Raw genomic sequence first — 12,572 nt, forward strand, 5'->3', positions numbered from 1 at the left:
TGCAATCAAAACGCTGACACTGGAGATCTAAAAGAGAAACAGAAAATGCTGCAAGTACTCACCAGATCTGTGGATGTAAAAGCTGTTAATGTTTGAGGTCTGACATCCTACATTACGACTGGTGAAGGGTCAGTTCTGATGAACAGTCCCAGTCCTGAAACATTAACTGTTTCTGTTTCCACAGAGGCTGCCTGACCTGCTGAGTAGTTTAGGCATTTTCTTAAGTAACTACGTACTTCTCTCTTTCTTTGCTTTGGTCCAGCATTAAGGCTACTTGAGGCTTACTCACACAGCCAGGTATTTGTACGTATGGGTGCATGTGTCTGCGCAAAACAGTTGTAGGCACATGTGCTGGGCCACACTTGTAGGTGCATGTCAGTGTGTGTATGTACATACACACACACACACACACACACTCACACACACACACTCACACACTCACACACACGCGTGCGCGCGCACACACACACACACACACACACACACACACAGAACTGGTATTCACATCTAATCCAGTTTGCTGTTGAGTTCTGCCTCGCAGTCTGCCAGAATCTGCTGCAGGTTCCTGGTCAAAGGATGTTCTCTTCCGTGGGTCACCTTCAAAATGTCAAATGCCTGGCAGAGAGAAATGTTTTTTTTTAATTACACATCAAAATCAACTCAATTTGATAAAGGTACTTAAAATTACAAGCAGCGAAGACAGGGTAAATGCAAGCTGGCTTTTTCCACTGAGGTTGGGTGAGGCTAGAACTGGAGGCCATAGGTAAAGGGTGAAAGGTGAAATGTTTGAATAATACATGGATGGGAGGGGTGTGGAGGTTTATTTCCAAGTGCAGGTCAATTGGATTCGCCAGAATAATGGATAGGCACAGATTAGATGGGCTGAAGGGCATTTTCTGCTCCATGACGCTATAAACTTTACTCCTAATAAAAAATACTCACAAGAATAAACAGTGCAATGCCTTTCCATTTGTACAACTATTGTCCATGCTTTAAGTAACGTTCTATTATGTTCCTTAAAACCAATAGGACTGTTGGCACTCATGTGGCCGTCAGGGGTGATAAACTACTTACAATGATTGAGGGGCCTCCTCACCCAACCCGACCTCCTCCCTGTCCAATAGCAGAAGAACCCTACAATGTGGCCCTCCCTCCCCGGTAGGGATAATTTTTTTTCTCTTGGCTGGGAGAAATCAGCCTGACACTCGGCTTCCATGAGCACAGCCCACTTCCAGCTCCCTCCCATCGCACGGCCTGCGTCTCCTTCCTTGGACAAGGTGACCGGCGGGTAAAATTCCACCTTGTCGTTGCAGTGAGTGACTCAACAGCCATCTCCTTCTATCTGCTTGGGATCAGACTGCCAGGATTGAGCTCTGCGGAACCATGTAATGTTATGCAAATTTATACCTTAGCATGCACAGCAGCAAGGATAACAGCTCATATGCCTGCCGCATTTCTAAACACCACATTATTTTATTTATCACACAGCAGAGAATGTTTCTGAACTATTGGAATGCAGCACTGTACAAATATCAGAATCATTGAAATAAATTCTAATTCTGATGCTGTACTGTAGTGGCCCTCAGTTCAGGAGAGTTTCATCCCGAATAATTAACACAAAATTCAATCTTTGCATTGACAGGATAAGGGACTGAGAGAGGAGCCTCTCTCCATTTCTCTCAAAGGCTCAGGTTACACGCCGTGTGCTGAGATTCAATAATGAACGCCAGTCAGCTGGTGGTGACTCGATTAAGGACAGGTTTCAGGGGAATCGAGGATTTGTAAGGCAGTGCTTCATGCGCTGTATTTGACAATTCAGTCCATTTGTATTCCGGCTCACTTCAACTTAGTAAATTCCATTCTCCTTTCACTTTAACGCTCAAAGTAAATATATCATCGAAGGACATATATGTCACCATTTACTATTCCGAGATTGATATTTTTGCAGGCATTCGCAGGAAAGTAAAGAAATACGATAGGATCAACGAAAAACTACACACAAGTACTGACGAAGAGCCAATGTGCAAGAGAGGACACACTGCGTAAATACGAAAAAAACACACAATAAATAAATAATACCGAGAGTATATGTTATTGAGTCCAGAGACTGTGGAATCCATTGAGTGTTGAGGTGAGTGAAGTTGGTTCAGGAGCCTGATGGCTGAAGGGTTAGGGTTAGGGTTACTGATCCTGGTGGTGTGGGATCTAAGGCTCCTGCACCTCCTACCTGATGGCAGCAGCGAGAAGAGGGGTCCCAGGATCTTCTCCGAGCTTTGGGATCTCACTGACAATTTTCCTTTTGCTAGCGTGGGCCACCAGCATGCAGTTTTGTAAGTAAACGTCCCGAGAAAGGGTGTCAGCCTGAAAGGTGGACCGCTCGTATCCCTCTGGCGCATGCCTGCGCGAGCGGGACACGCCAGGAGGCTCGGGGGCTGGACAGTTGGCGCTCGCAGAGTTCGAGCTATGGAGTTGTGTCGTCGGCTAGTCCCATTCAATACCGAAGATCGAAGCTTGAAAGTTGATGGCACGCCTGGAGGTTGCCGCCCAGCGGCCAAAGACTGCAGCCCCAGAGTTGGAAGACTGTCCGTGTGTGTGGGTGAAAGAGAGGGTAGGAGAGGGGAGGGGGACTATGTTTCGTCTTGTTGTGTTTTGTGTTGTTCTGCCAGGCATAATGGCCATGCCATGTTGGCACCGTAATGGGTGGCAACACTTGCAGGTTGCCCCTGCACATCCTTGGGTGTGTCGGCTGTTAACGCAAGAGACATATTTCAATGTACACACGGTAAATAAATCTGAATCTGAAATTCTGGTCAGGGAACTGCCCAGCACTTCTGCGAGGGGGCAGTGTGTCTCCCATGCTGCAGGGTCCTTGGCGGGGGTGGGGGGGTGGTTCTCACTCACCTGCTTTAGCGTGCCCAGCGCTTGGCGCAGCTTCCTCAGGTGATGCTGTAGCTTCCCCACTCTCATCAGCTGCACTCCTCTCACGGGGTGAGGGCCGCGGTAGTACAGCCTGGAAGCAGAGACAACACCGGACTGAGCCGCTGCATCGCCAATACGCACAGGGCAGGGAACGATAGGGGAACAGGCCCTTCGGCCCACCATGTCTCTGCTGGCCACAATGCCCAATTAAACTAATCCCACCTGCCTGCACAAGACGCACATCATAGAAACATAGAAAACATAGAAAATAGGTGTGGGAGTTGGCCATTCGGCCCTTCGAGCCTGCACTGACATTCAGTATGATCATGGCTGATCATCCAACTCAGAACCCTGTACCTGCCTTCTCTCCATACCCCCTGATCCCTTTAACCACAAGGACCATATCTAACTCCCTCTTAAATATAGCCAATGAACTGGCCTCGGCTGTTTCCTGTGGCAAAGAATTCCACAGATTTACCACTCTCTGTGTGAAGAAGTTTTTCCTAATCTCGGTCCTAAAAGGCATCCCCTTTATCCTCAAACTGTGACCCCTCGTTCTGGACTTCCCCAACATTGGGAACGATCTTCCTGCATCTAGCCTGTCTAATCCCTTTAGGATTTTATACATTTCAATAAGATCCCCCCTCAATCTTCTAAATTCCAACGAATATAAGCCTAGTCGATCCAGTCTTTCATCATATGAAAGTCCTGCCATCCCAGGAATCAATCTGGTGAATCTTCTTTGTACTCCCTCTATGGCAAGGATGTCTTTCCTCAGATTAGGGGACCAAACATCGCTCCATTCGCTGCTGCTTCACGTGCCTGCCGCGGCACGGTGGCGTAGCAGTTAGTGCGATCGTTTTACTGTGCCGGGGGGGGGGGGGGGTCACCAGTTGAGGCTCAATATCTGCCGCTACCTGTACATTCTCTCTGTGATCGCGCGGGTTTCTTCCAGGTGCTTTGGCGGGTTCCACTCACGTTCCAAAGGAATGTGGTCAGGGTTAGTGAGTTGTGGGCATGGTATGTTGGCACCATACCTGTGGGCGGCCCAGCACCATCCTCGCTGACTTGATTTGATGCAAATGAGGAATTTCACTGCATGTTGTTATGTCTTGACATACATGTGACAAATACAATTAATCTTTCAAACACTCTATCAGACCTGCTGCCACCATTTCCCCTGGCAGGCCATTCCAGGCATCTACCACTCTGTGTGAAGAAACTTGTCAGGTAAATCTCCATTAAATTACCTCTCTTTCCCTTGGCCCTTTAGTAATTGACATTTCCAAAAGACTGACTGTCTACCCCATCTGCTCTCTCGTCGGTCTATAAAATCCGAACATGTCTTTACTCAGTCTCTGACACTCCAGGGAAACCAATCCAAGTTTGTCCAACCTCCCTTTATTCCCTCTAAACCAGACAGCGTCCTGGTGAATCTCTTCTGCACCCTCTCCAAAATCACCAACATTCATCTTGTAGTGCGGTGACCAAAACAACCTCAAATATGGCCTATATTCCTCGCAGACTCGGTCCCTCACCTACACACCAGTGGTAGTTTACATCGGCCATTGACTGGCAGCCCGGAATGTCGACTGTACTCTTTTCCATAGATGCTGCCTGACCTGCTGAGTTCCTCCAGCATTTACTGTGTGTTGCCTGGATTTCCAGCCTCTTCAAATTTTCTCTTGCATGTCATTGGGACTTAGCAGATATCAGAGTACCTGGTGGAAATCCTCCTTTCCGTAGGGAGAATGTGCAAACTCTACATAGACAGTAACAACGGTCAGAGTTAGAAATGTGTGGCAGCAGCTCTGTGCTGTTGTTCTGTGCCATCAAGCCCACCAGCCTACAGATATCTATGACATTGTCTCCCTTCCACTCTGCCCAACAGATGCTTCAGGACTGAAGGACACACACATGGTTGTTGGTGTAATTTTGGGATTCAGATGGAGAGACTTCAAATGTTTTCTGGGCTGAAACTGTGTGTTTCTAGTGGTTTTATGTGGAAGAACCTGTCCTGTTATTCCTGTGGTTTTTCTGTATTCATTGAAGGGATGTGGGCATCACATGCTGACCCTTTGGTCTGGACAATGGGTGATGACAGGTCAAGTTCCAGAGAATGGGGAATGATAATCCCAGGTTCTGTAGAATAGGTGATGATGGTCCCAGGATCTGCAGAATGAATGACCCCAGTCTCTAGAAAGTGAGTGATAATGGGTCCTGGGTCAGAGAATGGGTGATGATAGGTCCACTTCTGGAGAATAGATAATGATGATCCCAGGGCCTGTAGAACGGGTGACGTTGGGTCTAGGATCAGAGAATGGGTGATGTTGGGTCCACGGTCAGAGAATGGGTGATGATAGGTCCACTTCTGAAGAATAGATAATGATGATCCCAGGGCCTACAGCATGGACGACGTTGGGTCCACGGTCAAAGAATGGGTGATGGTGGAATTAGGTTTTGGAGGACAGGTGAGGGTCTAGAGACTAGAGTATACATGGGTAACACTGGCGTGCTCTGGAAAATGGAGCTTTTGAGTGTGGAGTTTGAAATAATCAGATATTCGACCCAACAGATAAAGAATAAACTGTCCCTCTACCAAAATCAAGTCCAGCTGAAATACTGTATATATCAGAATCAGGTTTAATATCACTGGCATATGTCATGAAATTTGATGTTTTGCAGAATCAGTACATTGCAATACATAATTTAAAAAGCTATAAATTATAATAAGTATATATATTTTTAAAAAAATTAAATAAGTTGTGCAAAAAGAGAGAAAAAATAATGAGGATGTACGTGGGTTCAGAAATCTGATGGCGGAGGGGAATAAGCTGTTCCAGAAATGCTAAGTGTTTGTCTGTAGGCTCCTGTACCTTCTCCTTGATGGTAGCAATGTGAAGAGAGCACGTCTTGGATGATGGGGGTATTTAATGATGGGTGCCACCCTTCTGAGGCATTGACTTTCGAAGGTGTCCTCAATGCTGGGAGGCTAGTGCCCATGACGGAGCTGGCTATGTCCACAACTTTCTGCAGCTTTTTCTGATCCTGTGCAGTGGACCACCACACCAGATAGTGATGCAACCAGTTAGACTGCTCTCCATGCTAATCCGTTGAAATTTGCTGTTGCAATTGGTGACATAGCAATTCCCCTCAAACTCCTAATGAAATATAGCCATTGTCGTGCCTTTTTTGTAATTACATCAATATGCTGGGCACAGGTCAGATCTTCAGAGATGTTGGCATCCAGGCCACTGCTCACCCTTTCCACTGCTGATCCCTCGATGAGGCCTGGTGTATGTTTCCTTGGCATCCCCTTCCTGAAGTCCAAAATCAATTATTTGTTCTGAATGACGTTGAATGCAATGTTGTTATTGTGACACCACTCAACCAGCTGATCTATCTTACTCCTAAATGCCTTCTTGTCACCATCTGAAATTCTGCCATCAATGTTGCCGAATTGTGTCGTCAGCAAATTTATGAATGCCTTTTGAGCTGTCCCTAGCCCCTCAGTCATTTGTGTAGAAAATAGAGCACTGGGCTTAGTATGTATCCTTGAGCAGCACCAATGTTGACTGTCAGCGAGGAGGAGATGTTATTTCCAATCCACACAAACTATGGTCCTCGGTGAGGAAGTCAAGGATCCACTTGCAGAGGGAGGTACAGAGGCCCAGGGTTTGGAGCTTGTTGATTCTGCATTTAGGGTATGATCATGTTGAACACTGAGCTGTAGTCAATAAACAGCAGCTTGACTTAAGGGTTACTATTGTCCAGGTGATCCAAGGCCGAGTGGACAGCCAGTGAGATTGCATCTGCTGTAAATACCAGGATTGTAAAAATAGGGCCCTAGAGATGAGGAGACTACTGATTCAATGTCAACCATGGAAAGAAAGTTCAGACTTCAATTAGGAAGGACAGAATTTTGAGAAATGTGATTAAAAGGATAACCTGGTGCCAGACTAATAAGATAGAGTGGGTGATCCTGGTTTTGAACCTGGTGGGTCAATTTGGATGGAGGTTAAAAAAGAAAGGAAGGCAAAGAAAACAGCAAAGGGAGTGAGGTAGAAGCCTCAAATATTGGATATGCTGTAGGAAAAGCTATAAATCAAGAAATAATGGGGAGCCGCGATAGAAAATAGTGTATATTGGGTTAATCAAATTGGAAATGGTAACCATGCAAATGAATTTCACAGAGATTGCTTCCTCCAACAATATGTTATGAAGCCAACCAGGGCTCAGGCTATCTTTGATCTGATAGTGTGCAACAAGACAGATTTAATAAATGATCTCGGAGTAAAAGATTCCCCAAGGAATTAGCAATTGCAGTGTGAGATAATTTAGCGTTCAGTTTCAGAATGAGAAACTTGGCTCTGAAGCAACTGTATTACTCTTGGATAAGGGAAATTACAAAGGCATGAGGATAGAGTTGCTTAACATGGACTGAGCGAAATGATCAGCTGGTAAAACAATAGACAAGCAGGGGCAGATATATAAGGAAATAATTCATAACTCCCAGCAAAAATATATCCCAATGGGGAGCAAAGATTCTCATGGAGAAGAAGGGAAAATTGACCAACTGCAGCAATCCAAGAAAGATAGGAAGAGTAGAGAAGGGAAAACTATCAAAAAAAAAGAAGAAAAAGGAGGGAAATGAATGAAAAAAATAAAAACTGACAATATGAGCTTCTTTAGACCATGAGACTGTTGTGACCGTGATCAAAGTCATTGGCGATCTGGAAGTCTTTATTCAACAAAACAAGCAGGCACCATTCTGGAGACACACTCAGTAAATGCTCACAAACCCAAAGGTACATCACATTTTTATACCCTTAAGGTCAACGTTAACAGTAGGTAATTCAATACAATTTCAATAGTTACAGTACTTAGGCACATTTATATTGCTATGGTGCCTAAGACTTTACGCTATACTGTATTGGTCAACGTGGAGCAGAGAACGGGCTTCTACATCTGGCAAGAGCAATGGATGTTGGGAATGGTGGTATTGTCAGGGCTGTCTCGGAGCACACAAATATGATAAGTACACCAAAACTATAGATTGCCTATACTTGTGACAATGTTTGATATGCTAACATCCATCTGATCTGTTCGGGTGGGTTTCAACTAATTTGGCAGGGGGGTGGGAACTGAAGTGATAGTGTTGAAGATGAGGTAGCTGGTTTAGAAACAGAGGCAACGTGTAGTGAGACTCCTAGCAAGGAGAGGCTGATGATCGGGCAAAATTGCAGGCAACAGGATGAGTTGCAACACAGAAGGTGTACAAAATCAAAAAGGGTGAATACAGGACTCAAGGTGTTATATTTGAATGCGTGCAATATACAGATGAACTTGTAGCACAGTTGCAGATTGGCAGGTGTGATGTTGTAGGCATCACTGAATCATGGCTGAAAGAAGATTATACCTGGGAGCTTAAAGTCCAGGGATGCACATTGTATTGAAAAGACAGGCAGGAAGGCAGAGGAGGTGGCGTGGCTCTGCTGGTAAAAAATGAAATCAAGTAATTAGGAAGAGGTGACATAGAGTCGGAAGGTGTTGAATCGTTGTGGATAGAGCTAAGGGACTGAAAGGGGTAAAAAGACCCTGATGGGAGGTATATACAGATGCCCAAACAGTAGTAAGGTTGTGGTCTACAAATTACAATGGGAGATAGAAAATGCATGCCAAAAGGACAACGTTACAACAGTCATGGGTGTCTTCAATATGCAGGTAGAGGGGGAAAATCAGGTTGGTGTTGGATTCCAGGAGGGGAATTTTCTAGAATGCCTAAGAGATGGCTTTTTAGATCAGTTTGTGGTTGAGCCCACTCGAGGATCAGCTATTCTGGATTGGGTGTTGTGCAGTGAACCAGAATTGATTAGAGAGCTTAAGGTAAAAGAACCCTTAGGGGAAAATGATCATAATATGATCGAATTCACCTTGAGATTTGAGAGGGAGAAGCTAAAGTTAGATGTATCAATATTACAGTGGAGTAAAGTGAATTACAGAGGCATGAGAGAGGAGTTGGCCAGAATTGATTGGAAAAGAACACTGGCAGGGATGATGGCAGAGCAGCAATGGCTGGAATTTCTAGAATCTATTCGGAAGGCAGAGGATATATCCAGCCCAAAGAGAAAAAAGGATTCTAAAGGCAAGATGACACAACCGTAGCTAACAGGAGAATTCAAAGCCAACATAAAAGCCTAAGAGAAGGCCTAATAGAGCAAAAACTAGTGGGAAGTTAGAAGATTGTGAAGCTTTCAATTACCAACAGAAGGCAATTAAAAAAGTCATTAAGAAGGTAAAGATGGAATACAAAACTAAGCTCGCCAATAATATTAAAGGGAATACTAAAAGTTTCTTCAGTTACATGAAGTGTAAAAGAGAGGTGAGAGTGATATTGGACCACTGCAAAACAATGCTGGAGAGGTAGTAATAGGGGACAAGGAAATGGCAGACAAACTGAATAAGTATTTTGCACCAGTCTTCACTGTGGAAGCCACTATCAGTATGGCGGAAGTTCCAGGTGTCAGGGGTCATGAAGTGTGTGAAGTTGCCATTCCTAGGGAGAAGGTTCTTGGGAAACTGAAAGCTCTGAAGGTAGATAAGTCACCTGGACCAGATGGTGTACACACCAGGGTTCTGAAAGTGGAGGCTGAAGAGATTGTGGAGCCATTAGTAATTATTTTTCAAGAATTAGAAGGTTCTGGAAGACTGGAAAATTGTGAAGAATGATGCACAGTGAAGAATGTATGTTACGTTTGCAACAGGCTTACAGAGTATTTTCCTCTGTGGGAAGGCAGAGAGTTTGTTTCAGCTGACAGGAAGCCCCTCCCATTTGCTGGTTTATTATAAAATATATTTGAGGTGGCAAAGGGAGAAGAATATAGAGTCATAAAGGTGAAAACCCAAACTAAATTATCTCCTGAGGGAATTAGGCAGGCTGACGAATTGGCGAAGCAAGGTACTTTAATTGGGCAGGAATGGCAGCCACAGATTGTGGAGATCGGGAAGCAGAAGGGACAACAGATTAAGGTAATGGATTTAACACAGGAGAAGAAGAAAGATAAAGAATTCTTTTAGAAAATTAATAGAAGGAGCAGAACCAGAAATATACAAAGAGCACAAGGGAGTGTTTATCAAAGATGAAGTTGTCCTTTATGAAGGAAAGCTTGTGGTTCCAGAGGGAGGAAGAAATCAGATGATCCACTGGTACCATGATCTATGGGGACACCAGGGACCCAACTGCACCCTGGAAAAGATCAAGGAAGTCTGGCCTAAGGATAACATGGAGCACTATGTCAAAAATTGCTTGATTCGTGCACAATATAATTCTGATAGAAATGTGAAGAAAGGAGCCCTTCGACACACCAGACCAGTGGAAGGGCCTTGGACTAATTTGCAGATAGATTATGTTGGTCCCTGACCACCCACCCCAGGAGGGTACAAATATATTCTGGCGGTAATGGATACCTTTATGAAGTGGGTGGAAGCTTTCCCAGCCAGGACAAACACAGCAAAGGCCATTGCAAAAATTTTATTGAAAAGGATATTCTCTCGCTGGGGACTACCCCAAAGTATCGAATTGGATCAAGGCACACATTTCACGGCCCAGATAATTGAAGATGTCATGGAAGTTTTAGGGATCAAGCAGAGATTTCATATACCCTGTAGACCACAGTCCGGTGGAATTGTGGAAAGAATGAATTGAATACTAAAAAATATGAAGGCCAAAATGGTGCAACAACATGGAACAACATGGCTTGTAGTTTTGCCTTATGTACTGATGATAGTACGGAATACTGTGACATTATCAATGCATTACACCCCCAATAAACTCGTGGTCAGAAGAGATTTCAGAGGGTTGGAGGAGTTGTTAGGATTAGACTTGTCAGAACCCAAATTAGATGGGATTGTGTCAGAAAAATGGTGCAATAATTGGTTGAGATAGTGAAGTAAGCCAATTATATGGCTGGTCATCAACTACAAAAGACAAAGCAACAGAGTAAAGCATATTTTGTCTCAAAAGTCAGTCCCATAGAATTACATCCAGGCCAAAGTGATAATTAGTATACACTAACCCTCCTCATTTTTAAATCCAAGGTTGGCAGAGCCCTATGAAATTCTAGGCAAAGCAAGCCCATCAGTAAACAGGGTGCTGATTTCCCCAGATAAAAATGGGTGGTCCCACGTCACCCAGTTAAAACTGATGGGAGAGAAACAGGAATGTTGTCACCATTGGCATGTAACAATTGACGTACAATGTTGCAGACTTGACAATTGATGTGCATGGTAATCGTGATTTGGAAGATTTGAGATTGGAACTACTGTTCCAAGTAGATGGTGACAGAGAAGATGGATCGCTTGAGTCCAAAGACAATTGGGAGCCTGGATTGGATGAGCTAGAAAACCAGATAGGAACCATGGACTTAAAATGATTTAAGAATGAAACGTGAAACTGGAAATAAGAGCAGAAATTACATTAGGAATGAAGCAAATAATGTAAAATTGACCACCGCACAACCTTAAGTAGCTGGAACTACACCAGAGACTAAACATAGTGAGACCCAGTGTAACACAAAGGGATAGGATCAGTGTTAGGCGGTACAGGGGAATTTGTCACTTTGGTACCAGGATACCAGCAAGTTCAGGTAATCTTTAATCTAACTGAAATAATGGTGCCTAAATGGTGTTCGTCAACAAGGCATTATTTACTATATTTTCTTGGGAGACAACTAAGCCGGAGTGAGTTTAAGTCGGTCAAAAATAGAAAGAAGAGAGGACTATTGGAATTAGTGGAAGTATGTTATGCATCAAGGTTTGCAATGGTCAATACTTTAGATACAGCAGAGTTAGGAAACCAGATATAGACCCTTCAGCAGAAAATGTGGGACGTTACTGGAGAGAGTGATCAGAATCAGACACAGACTAATCACATTGGTTGGAGTGCAGCACAGGTAAATCTGGATTCAGTTAAGATACCATGAATTTGATAATTGACTGCATAGACCTCATATCTGAGGGAACGTATAAAGCTGAGAGCTGTGCTACATATAAAAGATGGTGCCAGCAGGCGACGGCTCCCAGTTCATCAACGAAATAGTTAAATTCTTCCTATTGTAATGTCTCTAATTTCCTTCCCAGGGTGGTTGGGGTCCTACTGGGATCTTTGATCTACAGTGACACTGATAAAACTGTGGTCCTGCACAACGGCATGTTCCCACATTTGGAGCTTGCTGATCGGCCGCTTTGGTATACCCAGGTTCAGCCGGCAGTCAGCGACTTTGGGGCCTGCGTGGCCCTGTGGACACGAATTCTCGCTGGTGTCGCATACTAAAGCACAGCAGGAGCCGGAAATCGAAGACAGCGAGAGTGGCTATCGGAGGGCTCTACACTCAGTAATCGATTTGCCAATCCTTGAGTTGGAGAAATCAAAACAAAAAGCAAGACTTCAAAATGACTACAGCATCGAAATAGCGACTGCTGTCTCCCCTGTCACTGCAGAAGGATTGATATCTGTCTCTCCCTTGTTAGTGAGACAGAGAGCCTGTGGGAAACCACTGGTCTTGTCCAGAAGAGATGACAAGACAGAACCTCTGGATTATGAGAATTGTTCATTTTCTATGCTGCCTGTTGATGAGTTTTTCTTACAATATGTG

General features: G+C 44.3%; 1 protein-coding gene across 5 annotated transcripts in view; it reads right to left on the reverse strand.

The window, feature by feature from the left end:
- Positions 1-372: 372 nt before the first annotated feature.
- Positions 373-12,572, reverse strand: part of smyd3 (SET and MYND domain containing 3) — a 998,228-nt gene continuing 986,028 nt past the window's right edge. For 4 of the 5 annotated variants that reach the window (XM_072264810.1, XM_072264809.1, XM_072264811.1 and 1 more), the window contains 2 exons: positions 2,902-3,010; positions 373-615 (listed from right to left, as the gene is read on the reverse strand). In XM_072264810.1, coding sequence (XP_072120911.1) covers positions 508-615; positions 2,902-3,010 — 217 coding nt within the window. In that variant the 3' untranslated portion in view covers positions 373-507. The remainder of the gene's footprint in view (positions 616-2,901; positions 3,011-12,572) is intronic. The other variant, XM_072264812.1, reaches the window with a different exon arrangement.

The sequence above is a fragment of the Mobula birostris genome, chromosome 8 (genome assembly GCF_030028105.1).
Source record: "Mobula birostris isolate sMobBir1 chromosome 8, sMobBir1.hap1, whole genome shotgun sequence".
NCBI classification, from domain to species: domain Eukaryota; kingdom Metazoa; phylum Chordata; class Chondrichthyes; order Myliobatiformes; family Myliobatidae; genus Mobula; species Mobula birostris.